This window comes from Ammospiza nelsoni, chromosome 10 (assembly GCF_027579445.1).
Source record: "Ammospiza nelsoni isolate bAmmNel1 chromosome 10, bAmmNel1.pri, whole genome shotgun sequence".
Classification (NCBI taxonomy): Eukaryota; Metazoa; Chordata; class Aves; order Passeriformes; family Passerellidae; genus Ammospiza; species Ammospiza nelsoni.
The window spans coordinates 9,105,344-9,127,263 of record NC_080642.1 but is presented as its reverse complement, the minus strand read 5'-3'; the positions used below and the strand labels follow the sequence as shown (position 1 = coordinate 9,127,263).

Below are 21,920 nucleotides of genomic sequence, written 5' to 3'. Positions count from 1 at the left end.
CCCAAAGGCTCTGTGGCCGCTTGTGCCGTCCAGCACTGCGACGTCTGGCCTGACGCTGTGCTGCCAGATGTACTCAGCAATTTCATTTAACAGGGCTGCAAAGTGGTGCTGATAATTTCAAAGAAATTCAGTCAAATGGCTGAGGTTTTTCTAGCAGTCTTAATCCCTGTGTGCAGACCAGTACATCAGGCTTTAAGCAATTAATTCGTAATCATGCCAAATGCCTTCAGGAGCCCAGCGTCAGCATTGAGAACTTAAAACAGTTTTCCACTGTACCACAGATAATTTGGATAAAGCAAAGAGAGCAGTCTTGTGGCATTTCCAGCCTCAAGGTGTGAGAGTGGTCCATAAGTGACATTTGTATTCAGAGAACCCTCCCATGCATTTGTGTTGTAGGCATCTATTACTGGGAAGGCACCATAGCTAATATAAAGGGCATTCTTTATACCCCGGAAAGGGTGTTCATTATAGGGAAAAGCCATTCTAGCTTAGTAAGAAATGAATCTAAAACTGCCTCAGAGCTGCTATTCTCATCAAGTTTCAATGGTAGCAGTTTTAACCAAGAGTTAATTGAGCAATCTCAGAAAGTGGAGTAATTCCATTATTCAGCTATGCTTTGTACAAGGCTACTGCTAGCTGTGAGAGGAGCACAAATGACTTTCATCAAGCCAGGAACCGCCAGCATTCTTGCCTTTTACTACTTTTTCTTTCAAAAAAAAAAGTAGATCTTTTGGTCTTTTGGCAACTGTCATTGGCAACAGGAGCTCCACACCAACATTACAAGGCTCATATGTAACTCTGTAATCCAATTTTTTTGGATAATAGCAGATTTGATTTTCATGGCTCTTCAGGCAGCAGTGCTATTCCAGAGTGGATGGCTGAAGATGCTCCTGTTTGTTGGATAGGCAGAGTGTCACCAAGAAAACAGCACACTATTCTTGCATAATTTTGCATGGAAAAGAGCCATTGGAAGTGCCCGCCCATCTACTCACCAAAGAGCATAATTGTGTCATTGGCTGCACTCTCAGGAGATGTGGGATTAGCTAATGTTGGTTTTAGAAGAGCTTTTATAGAAACCTCTCAAGTTCCTCTGCTTCATGGAAGAGGTGTAATCAAAAATAAGCGAACGCGATTTAAGGAAGAAAAAGTCATACCACATCCAGCATCTTTGGACCTAACACCTTGGGAGAGGGTTTGTTGGTTGAGCCTTGCTGCTGTTTCTTTACTGTTTTCCTTCAGCTGATGCTGCCCCTGTTGGATGTGAACAGGACTATTTGCAGCCTTCTGTGGAAGGTGACTTTGTGGGTGAATGCAGCAGGATTTAGAGTCCCATTCGCAGGGGGTGGCTGTAGATCTCCTGTTTGGTATGAGATTGTGCTGTAACAATAATCCCTTCCAAGCCAGCAGAGAGCAGGGGCTCCCAGCAGTGTACTGCCCTTAGCAAGGGAGCATAAATCCATCAGTGTCTTTAGAGCTCTCTCAGACACACACAGACACATCAGGGCTGCCTTTCTCAGCACCAGCTTTCCATGACACTGTTTGGTTCAAGTGTGATGCTCTCAAAGCTATACTGTCCTAACCCTGCTTGGACCCAGCACGGAGCTGGACACACCTGAGGCATGCACATAGATATGGGCTGAGAAACAGGATGCCTTTGACTGCAGGTTGAAGCACTAACCCATGCTGATCTGGGATGGTAAATCTATCTGTAGATAGGAAGAAATTTGAACAGCAGAAATCTTGTTCCTTTTGTAGGAGGGAGTGCGTGCTATGAGAGAGAGACAAGATGGAGAGGAGCAGATGAGATATTGTGATGGGTTAGGAGAAAGAAGTTTGGTAACCCTTGCAGAAGAGGTTGGTCACATTTGGCTCTAGTCTGAACTGCTGGAAGAATGCTGGGGATTTGCTTGGTGGCAGCTCACCCAGCCAGTGGGACCACCATTGGAAGGGGGGCTCAGACTCCAGCTCAGAACAGTTCAGCTGCGTCCTTTTGGGAGCAGGTTTCCACAATGAGCTACACTTCTCCAGCCCATCAAAAGCAAAGAACCCTGCCATGGAAGGGCTGTGTGGTGTTTTGGGTTTATCTCTCACACCTCAGCTGTGATAACTCTTCCAACACCTGGATATACCCATCAGTTACATCTTGCAGGAGAGGATGGAGGTTTGGAAGGGTTTATGGGGGAACAGCTGGGCTCATCTGTCCAGCCCCACCTCACTGCCCCTTGCTCTGAAGTCCTGGGTCTGTTACCCTGCTGGAACAGCAGGTATTTTAGTGTCCTTTTGCTTTAAGGAAGCTGCCTGCCTCCTTCCTGCACTTACTGGATTGCACACAAAGTACTCCTTGTCTCTCCCTTTGAGCAAACCCTTCTTAGCTAATGTCATTTGTCAAGTTAATCAGGGAGAGTGGACACTTGGATGGCTGCTGTGCAGCCTAGCTGCATTGCCATGGAGACAAGCAGCCAAACGGGCATTTTACTTGCCCTGCCTCTCTTTGCAGATTTGCCATGAAAAAACATTATTTTATTTGCCATCAACCAAACAACTTGCTGAGGACATCAGTAGTTTTTCAAGGTTGCTATCTGGAGGTTGGGAAGGGTCTACCTAACATTTAATGGAGCAAATAGTAATGCTGATACTAAAGCAGGTCAAGGGTCTGAATGTGCAGTTCCTCTCTCCACATCCCATAGATGTTTGGTACTGGCAGGAGTTGTCTGAGAGGAATTACAGCCCACTAGCTTAAGTTTTGGGATGTAATGAAGATATCATCAGTCCTCTTCAGTGAATGGTTTCATAGGTGACTGTTTCCCTACAGAAGCTATGACTATCAAAAATACTTTGAAAAACACCAAGACTTGTGTTTAAGAACATCTCAGGAGCTTGAAATCTCCCCAGAAGTTGGTGAGGTGTAGGCACTGGCATGCCTTGGTCACATTTGAAACTTGGGTGAGTGTGAGCCCATACACTCCAGCTGACCTCTTGCATAAGGCAGGCTGAGGATGAGTTTCATCCACATAACTCACAAGCAAAATTTGGATATTGAAAGAGCTGACAGGAGATGTACATATTAGAGAGCTCAAAAGCCATCCCATCCCTCCCTCTCCTTGCCCTCACGTGTTAAATGATGCATGGAACATGTTTGGAAATGCTCCCTCCTGCAGCTTGGTTAGCAGGACAGCTGGGATCTGCAGGCACCTATGGAGGGACAGCCACCTGTTGACCCCTAGCCCTGTCTGTGGGATGGCCGAGGAAGCCTCACATCAGCACAGAAAGGGCAAAAGTTCAGATCAGATTGTTTATGGGATTTTATGGAGCCAGGAGCCAAGGATAGCTCAGCTAATCCAGAGGAAACTGTAGCGATGGCGTTAGAATGCATTTCACATGGGATTCATTCAGCGCGCGTTCAGATGGACCAGTCTTTCTGTCTCCATTTTTTTAGCCATTAAATATTTTTCTTTGTACTCCTGTCTGCCAGCTGCACCGAGCCAGACTCCAAGCTGGGCTGTTTTAAGAAAAAAACCCACAGAAACCCCAAAACCTCTTGTCGTTTGACCTGCTGACAAGTTAGCAGGGCTTCAGCACAGCTCCCAGCAGCATCAGCAGCAGCCACTGGGCTGGGTCCATGCTCTGCCAGCCAACCTCTGCTCCCACCAGCCCAGCATTCATTGCTTTTCTCCAAGCCACAGTGTAGTGCTTGCTTAGTTGAAGCCCTGGTGAAAACATGAGCTAAAAGTGCAACTGAAAGGCCACGTGGGGAGGGCAGGAAGGCAGCAGCTTTGCTGTGCCCTCCAGCTCCTCAGCACCTGAAGCCTTGCTGGCTTCATGGGCAGTCCTATCCCTGGCTCATCCTCCTGAGTCACCAACATCCCATGCAGTCACAGTGTGAGCTCCTCTCGGGATTAAGGTTTTCCTTTCAGGTGCACTGAGGTCATCACATTTAGCTGTTTCATGCAGATCTTGTCTCCTGTCTGTGTCCTGAACCCCAGACTCTGTTGCTCTGCTGGAACAGGTAGCGTGGCTTAACTCCCATCACAGGTGCCAGCACCTTCACTGTCTCCTGTTCCCTGTTCCCTCTGACCCTGGTGAGCTCTCACATGCTCTGGATTACCCCAGCTGTGACTTTGCCTACTGAAAGCTGCTTTCTCTTCCTGAACTCCTGATGTTTAGAGCAAATCTGACTAGGAATTATAGAGCAGCCCCACACTCTTCTTCCCTTTCAAGCTTGCAGGAATGCTGCAGCAGGGTACATTTGGGGAGCAGCTCCATGACCCTGCAGTGATCCAGAGCTGGGAAGGACCCTCTGTCCCTGCAGGGGGTTTTGGCATCAGCCCCCAGGGCATTGCAGCCTTCCCAGGGCACTCTGGTTTGTTACTCTGAGCTGACACAAACCAACCCATCAGATCCTGGGGCTTCCTTTCCTCCCAGATAGAGGAGTGTCCAACCTTATCCGTGTTACCTGATCCTTGAAAGCCTGAGCTGCAGATGCATCTCCCAGAGCCTGTCTCTGCCTTTGGGTGAGAGAGCAAGAATAGCTTTTCAATTCTGAATATCCATGGTTGCATCCTGCACACCCTGTCATGGGTGCAAAGCTCCTGGGTGCTTCCCAGGGTAAGAGATTTTGCAGAGCAGAGTGGGTAGTATGTGCTGTTAGTTTTACTTCAACAATAAAAGCATCCCTGGCAGGAGGGTGCTCAGGTATGTGCTTCCATTTAGTACCTCCAACATCAGAACAAAGATATGTCCTGGAAATTGTAAAAGCCCAAGCCACAGAATGATAAAACAAAATGCAGAAGTCAATAATCAGGTGGAAATTGCATCCAGCCAAAAGTGTCACTGTAGATGGGAGATGAAGGGTTTACGCTCCCGTGCTTGTCAGGAACAGACACACCAGGGTCTGCTGCAGCATTTGCTCACAGTGTTCTTCTCTGAGACTTGCAATGAGCACATGTTGCCTATGACAAGGAGGAGATTTTGTTCACAGGTGTTTATTGCTTTGTCCTTAAAAATGGGCTTGCATCTTCTTTCTGTAGAGGCTGCAGTTCAAGGGAGATGCAGGGGGACTCCATGGCCAACCTTTGCCCAAGTGTGCATCTGTGTAGCTGAGGCTGATGCTGGAAGTGCCTCCCTCTGCTTGCACCAAAGCCCATGGGAAGGAGAGCTGCAGCCTTTTGCAGCCTGCCCCGTTTTCTGTACCTCGCTGTGACCTGGCTCGGGCAGAAGGGGCTTCCCAGGTGTGAGCATGGGCTGGCCCAGCCTCACACCTGTCCTCAGGCCGTGCTCCCCACGTGCTGCTCGGTGACCCCCACTCTCAGGAGATGGGGATGGCCATGCCATGACCCGCTGGCTGCCACTAGCTGTCCCACGGCCGGGGTGCCCCGTGCCCTCGGGCCATGCTGTCCCACACTGTCCCGGACCCCGGACCCCCCGGAGCCAGTGGCCGTAGAGGGACCGAGGTTGCCATCTGCCGGTTCTGCTGCACAGGAGCAGCGAGAGCCTGGCTCAGCCCCCTTGAAGTGGCCCCTCAGGAGTTGTCCTGATCCTGCTCAGCATTGCCCACCTGCGACCCAGCCCTTGGCCTTTGGCAGCATGTCCCCATGGGCCAGTGTTCCAGGGGACAGGGCAGGCAGCCCATTCCCATTTAGACCGTGTTGCTCCTGCCCTGCCCACACTGCCCTTGTCCCTCCTGCCCTCCCTGTGGGGCCTCAAGTGTTGGCCTCTGGCACAAAACCCTCTGTGAGAATCCACAGGGCTCTTAATAAGGGAGCTCCTTCCCATTAAAGACTAATATTTCTACTGCTGATGATCACTCTCAGGTGCTTATTTCTCCTCTGGGCTTGCCTTTATTTCCTTTCTCTTTCTAGTTCTTGGCAAGTACTCCCAGGCTGAGAATGTATGACTGCTGTAGGAGTACCCCAGGAGTGCAGCACCTTGCACATCTCACCTGGCCAGTCTCCCCAGCAGTGGCCAGGGTTGGGAGCTGCAGGAACCCTTGGCTGCAGCCCTGGTCCCCCAACCAGCCCTGCAAAATCACTGCTTTGCCTGCAGGAGCAACAGGGCTGGGCTGGCACAACCAGCAATAGCTCACTCAGGCATTGTTGGGGGGATGAGGTTGCTTCTGTAAATCTATTATCTTTTTTGGCAATTAGCACCAGTTAGGAGCCCTGGGAATATGTGCAGGAAATAGCAGGAAGCCCAGTTAAGCACATCTCTGGCTTATCAAGCCCAGTTAAACAAGTCCCCCGTGGCACAGCCCTGCTGCTGGTAGCACAGCCCATACAGATGCCAAAGATGATCCTCAGTGCTGGGATTGCTTTCCTGAGCACTGTGCAACCCCAGAGGTTTCCATTCAATGCATGAACATTCAGAGTGGAAAGTGAGGGGCTCAGCCCAGCCTGGAATACCCCAGCACTCTGGAGATTGTATGGAGGAGCCTGTGGAGTCCCTGGATGCCAAAGGCAGCCCTGCTGGAGCAGCGCTGGTGGCTTGTCCTGCCTGGGGACAGAGCTGTGGGTGGGAGCCTGGCGTGGGGCAGGGCTCAGAGCCTGGGCCTGGCCACACATGTGGAGCTGGGGATGGGGAGCAAGCGAGGCGCTGTTTGCTCTGGCCCAGGAAGACAGAGATGTGTGTTTGTTTTCTGTGCTATCTCTCGCACGGCGTTTGTTTTGCTTGTCAACCGTTTCAGGAGATAAAATGACCTAAAGGGAGATTATTTTATCCTAATTTAAGCTGTCAATTTATCACTGACTTCTGCTTGTCTGCGCCAGCAGGACAGCTTACTCTGAGTCCCTGGGGAAACCTCCACTAGAAAGTGAGAATTTGGGGGGGATTTGCTGCAATCTCACAGCTAATCTGTGCTTATGTCAGCAACTACAAGCTGCTCCCCTGTCCCCTGTGTCATATTAGTTCCCATCACTGTGGACTGGCTTGGCTTCCCAGGGGCTCCCCTGTCTAACCTGGGCCTGGGGTTGTTTTTCTCGTGCCGCAGGCTGGTGGAAGAGTTCATGCTGCTGGCAAACATGGCTGTGGCCCATCAGATCTACCGCTCCTTCCCCGAGCAGGCCTTCCTGCGCCGCCACCCCCCGCCCCAAACCAAGCTGCTGAAAGACCTCATGGACTTCTGCAACCAAGTCGGCCTCGAGATCGACTTCAGCAGCGCGGGGACCCTGCATGTGAGTCCCCCAGGGCTGTGGGGACAAGAGTGGGCAGCTATGTGATGGCATGCTCGTGGCAGTGTGTGCTTCATTCCCTGGCCCTCTCTGCCCAAGCACAGCTGACAGCTATGCCATGCCAAAACAAAACACCTCCCTCACCCACTATTGATCCCATTAGCACTGGGCAGGGGTGGCCCACCTGGCCTGGTCAGCCATGTTGTGCACAGAGATTAGAGCAGGGTGGGAAGGACCTTGCAAGTGACCCCTGCACTGCCCTCCCTGCAATGGGAAGGATGTTTCAGTGCAGGAGCACTCACTGGGACACCCAGATTTCCTTCTGTGGGCAGGGAATTTGCTCCATAGCACAAGAAAAGTAGCTCTGCATGGGGCTGTTTCTGTCTGGGCTGGTGCAGGTCTCAGAGAGGGCAGGGTGGGAAGTGGGCTGACTGGGAAGCACTAGAAAGCAGTGCTGGGAAAGGTCAGATGCAGCCAGGGCAAGAAGTGTCCAACCACTCCTGTGCTGAGCATGTCCTGAGGCTGAACTCCAGCTGAACAGCACCGCGCAGCTTCCAGAATTTTCTTTACTCACCGCAACTGGACTGTGGATAATCCTCTGTTAATCCCATCCCTGCTGGCTCCTGCACGCCCCTCCAGCAGCTGGGACTGCTTTCCCTGATTGCTGTGCCTAGCCTATATCAGCAGAGGCAAGGCTGCTCACTCAGCTCCTCTCCTGCACTTTGAACCCTCCAGCCCTTCCTCACTGCTACCCCCAGGCAGTGACCTCCCATATCCATGTCTCCCCAGAGTCCCATTAGTCCCTGTGCTGAAGTTCTCAGCAGCTGGATGGGAGCCAGGCACGAGTCAGGAGAGGGTTTGCATCCTCTCTGTCACACTGCACAACTGGGGCAGAGCCAGCAGTCCCCATGCCCTGGTGCTCCCTGCCACTGACCCCAGGAGGAGAGCCAGTGCTCAGGACTGTGTGTGCAGTCCTACCTGGGGCTGCTGGGACCACAGCAAAGCCCAATTTCATGTGCACCTTTTGGCTTACAAGGGGATTTTCAGGAAGAAGGGGAAATTGGCTTTGACAGGCTGCTGTTACCATCAGTAAGGTCTGCCTGGGTCCCTTTACCACCATAACATGTCAACACTGAATGCTCTCTCTTTTCTCCTCCAGAAAAGCTTAAGTGAAACATTTGGTGCTGACAAATATTCCAGAGCAAGGAAAGAAGTGCTGACCTACATGTTCTCCAGGCCCATGCAGGTGAGAACAACGCTGTGCTGTTGGGCATGTCTGCTTGCAGCTTTCTGCTGTGGCTTTATCTTCAATCCTTGTCCCTTCTGAGTTACCAGGCTGGTTGTTGCACACAGAAGGAGAGAATGAATACTGAATGTGGTGTTCCAGGGCTGCCAGCAGCTTCCTCTAGTGCCTCCAGCCCTGTGCAGCTGGAACTGGAGGCACTGGAGCAACAAAGCTTCACTGGATGGCAAGGTCAGGCTGAGTCTTTCCTCACTGCCCACAGTGTCCCTGTTATTCCTGGTTGGGATATTTCACCCTTGAAGTTGCATGAGGGCTGTTAGCAGACTCACAAGGACCCAGCCCTGTGAACAGCTGGGGTGGCCTTCATGGTTCATGTTTGTGTCATTTCTTCACATCATGGTATCCCAACTGGTCCAAAGAAGGAATTAAGAGTAGGGGTGTGCAGCTGGCCATAGGCACAGTCTGGTACCTGCTCTTGGAAGAAGGAAAGTTCTGGAAACCCTTCAGTCTCCCTCCAGCCCAGGTGGCTTTCTTTGACAGTCTCTGCTGTGGAGGCTTGTGCTGCTCACACCAGTTGTCATGTTTAGTGCATCTGTAGCTCAGGACACTTACTTGGGTGTTTATCACCATCATGAAAAGTTTTTGTGAGGCATCAGCTGCATTTGCAGCTGGGCACGGCACAACCTCTTCTGAGGAAAGTCCTACCCCGTGGGGAGAAGGGGCAGGTTCCTGAAATGATCTCTCTGCTGTGGCCTGCTTATCACTGCAGGAATGAATCATCTTCCCAACATCACTCATTTCACTGTCACTCTTGTAATTAGCTTATTTGCTTCATTTACTCATTAGCAGTGCCTGAAGTCCTGCTGTGTTTCCGGGACTTATTGCTTGTTTGCAAACGGCGCTGGGCTATGAGGCTGTTTGGTAAATCATCCTCTCACATGGGTCCAGCTCAGGAGGGCTGCTTTGTAAAGGGCAGGAAGTGTCCTCTGGAGCTGGATGTGTTGTCCCAGATCCTGTATCCTGCTTTGGGTTATCCTGTCCCTTCTGTCACATCCTCCTTTTCTGGTGGAAGGTGCACTGATGACATGAGTTCCTTTGATTCCCTCTCTGGTCCTGCTGACTGTGGCACAAGCCTGCCTTTGCCAGTAGCAGCACATGGAGCAAGCCTGGCTGCTGGCCAGGATGGATGAGCAAGGAGAAAGTTCTGCAGTGGCACCAAGGAGGAGATGGGCTTTTGGGGACCCATGGACTTGCTGAGATCTTGCTGTTATGGTCTCCTGAGACTGTGGTTGGAGAAGCAGTGGGAGTGATTTCAGATACCACTCAGTGTGTCTCATTAAGATTTAGCCTTGTGAATATGTTAGATTTCATGACATGAAAGAGCTGTCAAGGTTTTGGGGATGAAGTCTTCTGCAGAGTAGATACCAGACAGAGAAAGAGGCACTTTTAAAGGAGATACTCCACAAGATGTGATTTTGCCAGGAATTAGTCTCATTCCATCATCAGAAGACAAAGGTGCCTGTGTGTTCAGGTGTGTTGTTCAGTCCACCCATACGTGGCAAACCTGCTGCCTGGCACACTCCCATGATAGGCAAAACATTTGGAAGGGGGCAAACAGCTTCCAAGGAAGGAAGGAGCTTTCCCTGAGAGGAGTAATTTTTTGCTGTCTGCCACCAGCATGAGAGCAGATGGAAGAATCAGCCCCATCCTGCTGGATGTCGTGATCCCTTATGGGGGAGAGGACAGATTTGAGTGCTGGCAGCTGCAGAGCACAGGCACTGAGGGGCCCAGGCTGGTGGTAAGGGCTGGGCCATTGCTCTGGCAGATGGTGCAGCGAGACTGTCTGGTCGGGGCACTGAGGAGTCACCTGTGTCCCTGCACATGTCACAGCTCCCAGTGATAAAGCTGATGCTTCAGGGACAAGGCTGCAGCTAAATCAGCCTAAACAACCTGTCCACAGATTTAACCCCTGGTTGTGCCAAGCCTGTGTCTTCGCTCTTCACTGAGTGCTGGTGGTCAAGACATCAGCCTCTGGGAGGAGGAGGGAGATGGGAAGCAACTGGTAATGGGTGTGCCTGAGGGAATGCCTGGATTGGCATGCCAGGAGCCCTGTAACAGATGAAGGAGCAGTGACACATCATTTTTCAGGGGCTCAGTCACTCGGGGATTCAATCTGTCCATGAAAGCAAAGCTGCCCCTGGTTGGCTGGGGCTGATTTATTTCCAGGCTCCTCGCAGTTCTCTGGGGATTGCAGCAAACTTTGGGGATTTGAGACCTCTTGTGAGTCAAATCTGTTAATGAGAAAACATCTGCTTCATGCCAGGCTGATGTCACTGGGTTGTGCTGTCAGTGGTGAGGGTGGGTGTCAGATACACACTGGACTGGGCTCCCTGCAGGCTGCAGCCCTTCCATGGCCTAGGGCAGTATTTTTGCTGGGATACTTAAGCTGCTGCAAATGTCAGTGAGAGCCATGGGCTGCCAAAAGGGTGTCCAGAATGGTGCTGGACCCCACAGTGGCCCCAGTATATCAATGAAGACAACAGCAAGCAGCACAGGACCTTCAGCATCTTTTCTGACTTTAAACAAGGTGGGGTATAACTCGAAACACTGCTAGGCATAGGGCAGGGATGGGCTCTTCCCATTGTCTTTCTCAGAGCAGGGATTTTGACTGGTGCTCTGCTTTCTGCCTGCCTGGCATTGTAGGGACCTTCCTGCCTTCTGCCCAGAAGCCTGGCACAAGTGGCTGGAAGCTCCCTGTGATTCTGTGCTGCCTCTCAGCACAAGGGCACTCATCCTCCCCCACAGCAGCCTCTGGAGCTCGGTGTGTCTCCCTGCCCAGCTTCATTCTGTGGGAGCTGAGCTCATTGAGTGGAGACCATACTTCGTGGAGTCCATCAGAAACAATTTAATTCTGGGTTGTGGAAATTGGCAGCCACTACAGCTCCTATCCCAGCTCTTGGGTCTCATAATAAGGCTAGAACTGATGCTGCTTTTTTTAACCTGCTCTATTTACTTGCCCGGATCAGTGCGTTGCTGCTCAGCAGGAGCTGGCTGCGCCACTGGCCTGGAGAGTGGAGGATACAGCTGCCCAAACCAAGGATCCCAGGACGGCTCTGTAATCAGAGCTGGCTACTCCTGTTTTTTTTAAATCACTTGCTCTTATTTTTAAATGAGTTCATTCAATCGCCACTGTGCCGTGACCCTGCCGCCACCCCCCTGACCTGCACAGCCTCCCCTCCCCGCCTGGGCCCAGCCCCCAGTGTTTTCCCAGCCCCAAGAGCTGGTGTTTCACAGATGTAAAAATAAAAGCTGTAACCTGTGGGATAACAGGGGTGACACAGGAGCAGTTCCTGCTGTAAGAGGCTGCTGAGCAGTGGTGCCGCTGTTGCCCTGGTGTTGGTTTAGATGGGCGGTTCAGCTGCTCAGCTCCCCAGCTGCCATGGTGGGATGGAGCAGCAGGGATAACAACAGGGCTCTCTCTCCTCCTTGGAAGCCAGTCATACCTGCCCCCAGTGCTCTCCAAGCATGCACAGTGTGTGTGTAAAGCCTGCAGCCAGACTCAGAACCAAAGAGCACCTGATGTGGGCACAGAACAAGCTGGGCTCTCCCCTGGAAGATGAGAGGAAGGCAAATGAGCCCTAGGGCCTGAACAGAAGCAGGAAGCTGCTCAGACCCATGGATGGTGTGAAAGTTGATGCAATCCTTGGGGCCAGGCAGGGACAGCTGGCAGCCAGCAGCTCCTGGCAGTGGCTTTGCCCCTTTTATTCTGTGCTCAGTTTCTGTAGTGCCTGTGCAGCCCAAACTGAGCAGCAGGTGAAGGACCATCAGCAGACAGGAGGGCCATTGGCTTCTGGCGCTGTGTCTCACAGAGCCAGACCCCTCCGACCTCATGGCACCAGCCTTGCTCACAGCCTTGCCTGGTTTCTCCCCGTTTCAGATGGCTCTCTACTTCTGCACTGGCGTCCTGGATGACGAGAGGCTCTTTCACCACTACGCCCTGAATGTGCCGTTCTACACCCACTTCACGTCCCCCATCCGCCGCTACGCCGACATCGTCGTGCACCGCCTGCTCTCCGCCTCGCTCGGTGCGTGTGCTCCCCTGCTGGGCTGGGACAGGGACAGCGGCCATGCATGGCTCTGGAGCAGGAGGGACCATGGGCATGTTATTGTCACTTGTTCCCTTTGCAGGTGCCAGATCCCCCATCACAATGGAGAAGGAGGCCATCCAGAAACAGGCTGATCACTGCAATGACCGGAAGATGGCTTCCAAGAGGGTGCAGGAGCTCAGTGCTGACCTCTTCTTCTCTGTCTTTGTCAGGGTAAGACCCAAGGCTCTTGTCTCCCAAGGTATCTGTGGATTTCCCTGTGAAGGCCCAGCCTACATGGGCAGGGGCTGTCTCTGCCCACTTGTCTTTAGGAAAAGCAAACAGTGAGAGGACACACTCAGCAGCCACCACTGCTGGATCCCAGGACCTTGAGACACTGTCTTGGGGATTGCTGAATGAGATCTGCTGTGTAGTGACAGCTCTGTCTCTTGACAGGAATGTGGTCCTCTGGAGTCAGAAGCCATGGTCATGGGTGTCCTGAGCAAGGCCTTTGATGTCCTGGTGCTGAAGTTTGGAGTCCAGAAGCGCATCTACTGCAATGTAAGTACCTCACCAGTGTGAGACAGTGCCAACCCTGCCTTGCCAGAGCAGCCTGGCATCACTGAGGGCAGTGGCTGTCCCGGTGCCCTTTTGTGCCAGCCCTGCAACAGGCAGAGCTGTGCCCTAGCTGGGCCAGCCAGAGGGGAGGGAACCTTCCTGGAGTTTGCCTTCCATCCCTCAGCCCAGGCAGGCACAAGGGACTGGGGGGTCTGGATCAGCCCAGTCTCTGGGGATCAGCTTCTCCCTGTGACATGCTGGGTAAAAGGGAATAAAGCCAGATTCAGGGGAACAGAGATAAGTGTGGATCTGAAGTGAGGACAGGGAGCAAGGCTGGTTTTCATTTCATTTAATCAGGTGGTTTATCTGGGGCTGTGACAGCAGTGCTGTGGGCCAGCACCTGCACTTGGTGACAGCATCCTCTCTTAATAACCTGGTTATATGTCTGGCAATGACATCTTTAAACAGGACATAGAGCATGATATATGGGCTGGTAGTGTATGGCAGCAGCCCCTGATTTACGTGCTAGGCTCAGGCTCACAGGCTGCTGCATCCCAGTTGTTGAAGAGCTGCAGAGGCAGCTGGGCTGTGCTGGGCAGAAGCAGCCTCAGCCCCATCCACAGGGGAGCTGGAGGAGAGTTGGGGGGGCACATTCCCAACACTGTCCCTGCCTGCAGGCACTGCCCTTGGTGGACTTCCGCTACCAGAAGGCAGGGAAGAAGCCAGAGCTGACACTCCTGTGGGAACCAGAGGAGCTGGAGGGGGAATCTGTGCCCCAGGTAAGACCTCCACAGCATGGGACAGGCTCACAACACCAGGGAGGCTGTGGGCAACATGTGGGTGCTGTGATGTCTGCAGGGACAGGTCTGGGAGGCAGGACTTGCCTCGCAGGGTGTCAGTCCTGCTGTGTCCCCTTCCCAGCGAGCCCAGCTTCAACCTCAGCCTCCTGTGCCATCCATTCCAGTCCCATCACTGCCCTCACAATCTGACCCCTCCACAGCCTTCAGTCTTTGCCCTGCCTGCTGTGTGCCCTGCCTCCCAGTTCAGGTTTTTCCAGGAATTGAATTAACATGCTGTTTACTTCCTCCTTCCAGATCATCAATTAAGATGTTAAGTAAAATCAGCCTTAAGGCAGCTCTTGTCTAGACCCTTCCCCCATCCTGGCACTCTTTGTCCCTGACATGGCTTTTTCTTGGGGTTTCCATCCCTGTGACAGGGTTGAGCCTCAATTAGGAGAAATTTTTTAAATCAGACTTACTGAGATGCAGTCTCAAAAGGCTTAACAGCATCTAGAAATCTCTCTCTTGTGTCCCTGTCATCTATTAACTTGGTAACTCAATCAAAGGGAGCAATCACATTTGTCTGGCTTGATTAAGTGGTGCTTCTTTGCCAGCTTTTGTCTGGCATGGCTGTAAAACCCCAGCTGTGTTGACTGCTGCTATCTCTGCCTGAAGGGCTGAATCCCAGCCTCTCCCTGCACTGCTCCAGGGGCTCTGCACTTGAGCCCCAGTTCCATCCAAGCCCAGCACATCCCATCCTTGCCCGCTCAGGTTTCCTGACACAGAGTGGGCTGACCTTCCCAGCTGGGGTGATGCATGTGCTGGAGAGTCCTTCCCTTCCCAGGGTGGATGTTGTGATCAGAGCTGGATCTGGCTCTGCAAACATTTCTGCAGGCTTCCCTCCCTTTGAAGCTGAGCTTTCCTCTCTCAGCTTGGCTCAGAGAAGCCCTGAGGATGCAACCTGGAGTGGCCTCAGTTCCCCCTTTCCTACAGGAGCAGGGATCACTTACACCCTAGCAGGGGACTGATGAAAAATGATGCCCCAGCATGAGCAGGGCCCATTTTGGTTAAGAAAACAGTTGGTAGAGGAAACTCCTCCACAAACCTTCCACACCTCCTAAGAAAACACTGGAGCTCTCCCATGGGATCAGACTCTGAGCTGCCCTCCAAGCCAGCATATCCTTGAGTTTATAAATCTCTAGCCCTGGGATGAGCCAGATTCCTGTAAGCCATGCTGAACTCTGGTAGATGTCACCTGGACACCCCACAGCGCCCCAGCTCCCCAGCTGGCCCCAGCCCTTGGTCTCTGCTTCCTGGTTTAGCTGAGCCTGGCCAGGCAGTGGGAGCATCAGGGAAGGCTGTAAGTGAGGAGGTGTGCTGGGGTCTGGCTGTTTGTTTGGCCCTGCTATAGAGAGCAGATGTTGCCCCCATTTCTCTCTGATCTCCACGAGATGACCAGGGCCTCAGTGGACATCACTCAGGGGTGGAGTAAGAAGTGGATCTAAGACTCAGAGGATTTGATGTGAAATTGTGCTGTTTCACAGCAGTTCAGCAAAGGGATAATGCAGGATTGCAAGGGAGGATCCTGATTCTCCCCCTTTGACTCCCCCATATGTGGGGGCTTTCCCCTGAACACCAGCCCCTGCACTGCAGCTAGCTGGGGCGGGCGGGAGCTGATGCTCAGTAATTCACAGCTCTCTGGCAGCCAGTTGTGATAGGATTTTCCTGCAGGTTGCTCCTCATTGGCCACTTTGGTACATTTAAGTCTCAATGAGATTTTCCTTGTCTGAATGATCAATCTGGAGCAGCTGGTGCTGGATGAGCTGGGAAGGGTTGGACAAGGTTACACCAGTAGCTCTGAGCCTGCTTCTGGTGGGGCCAGCCCTGAGCAGATGGCCCCAGTGAGCCCTGCTACAGCACAGGGAACAGGCTCCAGCAAGCAAAGTCCCCAAATGCCTGTGCATGACCCCAGGACAGCCCTTCCCAATGTCCCAGCCAGCCCCTTAACTGTGCCTCAAGGACAGACCAGATCAATACTTTCCAATCCATCAATCACAGGAAGAGCTGGGCTCGGAGGAGCGGGGAGAGGGCAGCAGCAGTGCAGTTCCTGAACAGGAGGGATTGATTTTCTGGGGTCTGCGTTCCCTTGCATCTCTCTTATCTATTGTGCTCCCTTCCTGGGTCTCCTCTCCCTGTGGGAGCACAGGCACATTGTTCCTTCCTTGTGGGATGCTGATGAAATGCTCAAGTCATGTGGAAACCCTTCTCAGCACAGCTCAGCCTTGGCTCTTGGCCAAGCTCCATTAAGGGGTGATGTGATTCTGTGGCTGGAGAGGGGAGGCACGGGTGGCCTTGAGGGGAGATTGGGACCCAAAGCCAAGGACACAAATGCCCACAATTCTTCCCAGACTGTGTAGAGAGCAAGAGTGGGGCATGATCATGCTGGGATAAGTGAGGATGTTTTGGGAGGCTCATTCAGGTTGGCTTGGATGCCCTGAGTGGTGTCAGAGTTCGTGGTGTTGCCCTTGAGGATGCTGTCTCCAGCCCTAGGAGCATCCTGGACCCCAGCAGAGCTGTCTGAATCCATCCTGCCCTAATTCTTGGTTCCTCATGGGTGCACTGATGGAGGCAGCAAAAGCCAACGCAGCTTTAAGCAAATCTTGGTGTGATTCCAGGCTGCCTGAAAACCCTCTTTTCTCTCTTTCTCTCCCCTGATAAAGGTGATCACCATTTTCACGCTGGTGGAGGTGGTGCTGACGGCAGATGGTGGCCCCCTCAAGTACACTGCCCTGCTCAAGAGGCCAAGCTTGGACAAGTGAGAGCCCTGGCTCTGTGTGCTCCCCACTGCTGATGCTCCTTCACCTCCCAGGCCCTGCTCCAGCACCTGCTGGAGGCAGAAGGGACCCACAAGGACTTTGGGGTTTTGAGTTTTAAAACCATTGTGGTTTTATTTCTGGTTTGGATTTTAACTCCACCTGGGAGCAGGGCTCAGGGCTTGAGCCTGCCCCAGGCAGAACATTTCTACTCTTGGGTATTTTTAGCATGATGCTTTCTTAATGTTTTTTTTTAAGGCAGTGGTGTCCATCTGCAGCTTCAGTGCCCGTGGTGAGGGCTGACAGAGGGGATATGTGTCCCCAGGAGCAGAGAGGGGCTGGCTCCACCATCCCAGGTGGGATGTGGACACAGGGGGATGCAGCTATGGGGCCGTGCAGGAGGGTTTCTTGCAGGGTTGTGTGTCATGTAATAAAAGCCGGGTCAGCAGCTGTGTGTGGAGCTCGTGCAGGTTTTATTTTGTGCCCTCCATGTTCCCAGCAGTAATTCACCTCTGGGCAGCCCCCTGCCTTCCCATGCCTGCCACTTCCCAGGCGTTATGGAATTTGGCCTCACTGCCTGTCCCAGCCTCAGATATGCTTGGCCAGAAGATGTGAGATCAGGGCAGGTGTTCCCAGCTCCTGATCCTGCAGGTATTCCCTCAGTCCCTCTGACTTCACCAGGAGTTCCTGTGTGTCTGCTCCAGTCCCTCACACCTTGGCCTCGAGCCTAACCCTGCTCAGGGGTGCTATGGCACCATGTCCTTGCATCCAGTGCCTCACTGACCAACTAACCTCTGCCATCTCCAGCCACCTCTGCCTGCTCTGTCCCCATGTCCCCCACCCACACTCTGAGCATGTGTTGGGGGCGTGGGTTGTTCTGGCAGCCTCCACATCATCCAAAGCAGTGGCTGGTGAAGGGATTGACATCTGGCAAGAAGGAATGGATCCATTGTGCCAGGCAGGAAGGGTGCCCTGCATCCCTCTGCTGTGGTGACAGCCATGGCCAGCACCAGCACGTCAGCCATCTGCAGGAGCCAGGAGCTGGCCAAACCTCAACTGCCTGGGTCAGGATGGGGGATCAGGGCTGGGCACTGCACACTTCCTAGGAGCTGGTGAAGCCATCAGTGACACCTGTAGTCCCCAGGACTTGTGCTCATGCAGTGTCCTTCCAGATGGCCTGGTGCAATCACGGGTGGATGTCACCTGATGCTGGTGGCAGGGGCTGTTCCTGCCCACAGCAGTACCCCACTGTGCAGTGTGCTGGCATGGGCTGCCCCAGGGCACCAGCATGTCAGGCACCAGCTGTCCCAGGAGCTGGTAGGCAGCGTGTAATTCTGCTGGGAGTGGGGACCAGAGAACACTGACACCAAAGCCAATATGTCCACTCCCTACCCCTCAGCCCAGTGTCCCCCTCCTCGGGTTTGTCTCAGGAGAAACCAGACAAATCCAGCCTGGCCCAGCTCAGCCTGTCTGCAAAAACAGCCCTTTGCCCTGTGCTCTCCCTCCCACTCCCCAGGGTCCCCCAGCAGCCGCCCCCATGGGAGCTGGGGCCCAGAGGTGCCCTGGTCCTCAGGGACAGGCTGGAGCTCCTGCCTTGCTGGTGGGGGCAGGGATGGCCCCAGGGTGGGGCGCTGGCATTGGGAGGGCCCTGAGAGGGCTGGGAGATAGCCGGTGAATGTTATCAGCTCATCATCTCACGGGACGGGGACGAGCCATAAAGGGCTGTCCCTGGGCCTGGACTAAGGCAGCATTCCAGGAGGAGCCGCGGTGGGCAGCATGGGGCGGCCGCTTTCCTCTGGAACGTGCCTTCTCCTCTGCCTTCTCCTCTACCTCCTCGCCCAGGTCGCCACTGCAGCCTCTGGTGATAGGACACGTGTGGGACAGTGGGGTAAGAACCTCTGGTGGGGGATGCTGGGGCTGGTGTCACTTCCTTGGGAATCTCCAGGGACCATGTCACCTCCCCTTGGGATGCCAGCAAATGGGAACCCTCACTGCCACTCAGGGTGCTCTGATACCACTACCTTTGAATGGGTTTGTCTCAGCTTCCCCCCAGAGCAGGCTCTGCTCCCCCCCTGCCCTGTCCCTGCTGCTCCCAACCCCCATTCCTGACTTTGGATAAGTGGCCCAATAGCCACAGCCAGCCGTGGTTACCCCACCATTGCACACTTGCTGTGGCTGATCCTCAGGCTCCTCATCCACTCTGCCAAGAGGTACAAGCGACTTCCCTGCCAAACTGTGCCTCAGTTTCCTTTCTGCAGGTAGTTTATGAGCAATGCTGGTCTGTAAAAGTCATGCTGATCTCCTGGGGCTTCCTGGTCCTCCATGGGGTGGGCTTACAGCAGCTAAATTCACCTTGGGTAGAGATGAGCATGCTGGACATCCCAGGGGTGCACCTGGAGGCTCCCAGCTCTGCTCTCACCTCCAGATGCTGAGAAGACCCCGGGCTACTGGAATAAAGGTGCCAGGAGGAGGCTGGAGTTGGCTCTGGCCTTGCAGCCAGCAGCACAGCGGGCCAAAAACATCATCCTCTTCATGGGTGACGGTGAGTGCCCCGGGTCACTGCCAGGCCCTGCGGCTCCCCAGCAGCCAGGGGATGTGGCTGATGAGAAGATGGGGCTGGGGCAAGCCCTCAGGCAGTGCCTGGGGAGGGCAGGGCTGTCCCTGGTCCGGCCCGCTGCCCCCCAGTGATTCAGACATGCCCACAGGCATGGGGCTGTCCACCATGTCAGCAGCTCGGATCTACAAGGGGCAGCTGGCCGGTGGCTCGGGCGAGGAGAGCGTCTTGGCCATGGAGACCTTTCCCCACGTGGCCCTGGCCAAGGTGAGTGGGGCAGGGCTGGGGGGACACTCCTGCTGCCCCTGCTTGAAACCCCACTGCACCCATCTTGCTTCCAGACCTACACCATCGACCGGCAGGTGCCCGACAGCGCTGGCACGGGCACCGCCTACCTCTGTGGGGTGAAGGCCAACGCCAAGACCCTGGGCCTGAGCGGGGCAGCCGTCTATGGGAAATGCCACACCACCTTTGGCAACGAGGTGGACTCTGTCCTGCACCGGGCCAGGCTGGCGGGTATGGGACAGCAGGAAACCCTGTTGGAAAGCCGGGCATGGCCATCCAGTGCCATGCAGGGCTGGATGGGCTCCCTGTAAACCCTTGGCCACGCTGCAGGCAAGTCTGTGGGCATCGTGACGACCACGCGGGTGCAGCACGCGTCCCCCGGGGCAGCCTATGCGCACTCGGCCAGCCGTAGCTGGTACGCTGATGCCAACATGCCCAGGGAGGCCCTGCAGGACGGCTGCAAGGACATCGCCTTCCAGCTGGTCCACAACACTGACATCAACGTGAGCTGGGGAACGGGAGCGGGAGGGAGGGGCCATGGAACACTGGGAGGGTCTGCTGAGCTCCCCACAGGTGATCCTGGGCGGCGGGAGGATGTACATGACCCCCAGGCACACTCCGGACCCCGAGTATCCAGAGGACCCGGATCAAAATGGCACCAGGAAGGACGGTCGGGACTTGATTGCTGAGTGGCTGAGTGCCAAGCAGGTAGTGTGTGGGGGAAGAGGAGATGGAACCCTGGGCACAGGGTGTGTGTCATTGGCACTGGTTCTGCTCTCGCTGGCAGGGTGCCCACTATGTCTGGGACAAGAAGGGCCTGGATGCGGTCAAAGACGACTCTGTGAGCCACCTTATGGGTAGGAGCATCACTGGCTGCACCAGTGGCAATGCTTCCTCCTCCCCTCTCTGGACATGTCAGCAGAGGCACAAAGCAGCCCCGGCATGGACCCCCTCACCCTCCTCCCCCAGGCCTTTTCGAGCCCAAGGACATGAAGTATGAGCTGAACCGCAACACATCCACAGACCCCTCCATCGTGGAGATGACGGAAAAGGCCATCCGCATCCTGCGCAGGAACCCCAAGGGCTTCTTCCTCTTTGTGGAAGATGAGTAGCTCCAGGCGGGCAGTGTGGCTGGGGCTGAGGTGGGATGTAGGTCCTGGGAGTAGGTGGCCATGCAAGGGGACCAGGGAGAGGGTGACAGCCACATTCCTTGTGCAGGTGGCAGAATTGATCATGGCCACCACAGTGGCCGAGCCAAGCAGGCGCTCATGGAGGCCGTGATGCTGGACCGGGCGGTGGCACGGGCAGGAGAGCTCACGTCCCCTGCTGACACCCTGACCGTGGTGACGGCCGATCACTCCCATGTCTTCACTTTTGGGGGCAGCACACCACGAGGCAACTCCATCTTTGGTGGGTCCTGGAGAGGGGCAGTGAGCATCCCTCTTTCCACCTCACCCTGTTGCTCCAAAGGGAGGTTGAGCTTGCCCAGGCAGGGAGCTGGGGAGGGGTACGCAGCTGGGACAGGGGGTGACAATGTCCTTCCCTGTGCCAGGGCTGGCCCCCAAGAAAGCCAAGGACAAGCGAGCCTACACCAGCATCCTCTATGGCAACGGTCCTGGCTACAGCATCCGTGATGGGGCCCGTCCAGCTGCCAGCCTCCCTGCTGCAGGTACCAGTCTGCTGGGGAGGTGGCAGAGCCATGGGGTGGCTGGGGACAGATTCCCAGTGAGTCTGATGGGGGGATTGGGTGGAGGCACAGACTGGCTGGGGACAGTATCACACTGGCATGGCCATGGATGCCACACAGAGTCCTGGTGCCACTGTGAGGCTCAGGAGTCACCCCACTACAGAAATCAGGCTGGTGCAGGAGTGATGGGAGCTGTCCCCCAGCCCTGTGACATGTCAGCAAGACAGACCCCAGCCTCATTTCTCCTCTTCCCCTGGCAGAGGACAAGGACTACAGACAGCAGGCAGCTGTTCCCCTGGAGACAGAGACTCACAGTGGGGAAGACGTGGTGGTGCTGGCCCAGGGCCCCATGGCCCACCTGTTCCACGGGGTGCAGGAGCAGCACTACATCGCCCACGCCATGGCCTACGCCGCCTGCCTCGAGCCCTATGCCACAGAGCCCGGGTGCAGGGCAGCCCGAAGGGCCTCCCATGGCCCACGGTGCTCCCCACAGCCCCTGCTGGCCCTCCTGGCCCTCTGCATGGCTGCCCTCACAGGGAGGGGCTGAGAGGCTCTGGCTGAGTCCCACTGTGGGCAGGACCAAGGGATGCAATAAACACGGGTTGCTTGTCTCCATCTGCCCTGCAAAAGTTCTCAGTGGCCGTCACCTCCTGAGGTGCTGCCCTGTGCCTGCCTCCCCAGCTGGCTGTGCCTCCTGGCTCTACCCTTGCACCAGCACTGCAGGCACTGGGGTGCAGGAGGTGATGAAATGCG

The 21,920-nt window shown here is 54.6% G+C and overlaps 2 protein-coding genes across 2 annotated transcripts in view; both read left to right on the top strand.

The window, feature by feature from the left end:
* DIS3L2 (DIS3 like 3'-5' exoribonuclease 2) overlaps positions 1-17,075 on the top strand; it is a 180,499-nt gene extending 163,424 nt beyond the window's left edge. The window contains exons 16-22 of the mRNA XM_059479223.1: positions 6,983-7,166; positions 8,323-8,409; positions 12,344-12,491; positions 12,595-12,725; positions 12,948-13,052; positions 13,727-13,828; positions 16,549-17,075. Coding sequence (XP_059335206.1) covers positions 6,983-7,166; positions 8,323-8,409; positions 12,344-12,491; positions 12,595-12,725; positions 12,948-13,052; positions 13,727-13,828; positions 16,549-16,647 — 856 coding nt within the window. The 3' untranslated portion in view covers positions 16,648-17,075. The remainder of the gene's footprint in view (positions 1-6,982; positions 7,167-8,322; positions 8,410-12,343; positions 12,492-12,594; positions 12,726-12,947; positions 13,053-13,726; positions 13,829-16,548) is intronic.
* A 1,241-nt stretch (positions 17,076-18,316) lies between these two features.
* On the top strand, positions 18,317-21,714 carry LOC132077659 (intestinal-type alkaline phosphatase-like). Its single transcript, XM_059479483.1, has 11 exons — positions 18,317-18,542; positions 19,067-19,183; positions 19,347-19,462; positions 19,537-19,711; positions 19,811-19,983; positions 20,054-20,188; positions 20,268-20,337; positions 20,450-20,588; positions 20,682-20,890; positions 21,033-21,149; positions 21,428-21,714. The coding sequence occupies exons 1-11, from the start codon at positions 18,317-18,319 to the stop codon at positions 21,712-21,714; spliced, it is 1,764 nt and encodes a 587-aa protein (XP_059335466.1).
* The last annotated feature ends 206 nt before the right edge of the window (positions 21,715-21,920 follow it).

Coding starts and splice junctions, on each gene's coding strand:
- LOC132077659 (XM_059479483.1), top strand. CDS start 18,317: ATGTTATCAGCTCATCATCTCACGGGACGGGGACGAGCCATAAAGGGC. Junction 19,184..19,346: donor CATCCTCTTCATGGGTGACG/GTGAGTGCCCCG, acceptor ACATGCCCACAG/GCATGGGGCTGTCCACCATG. Junction 19,984..20,053: donor TCCACAACACTGACATCAAC/GTGAGCTGGGGA, acceptor AGCTCCCCACAG/GTGATCCTGGGCGGCGGGAG.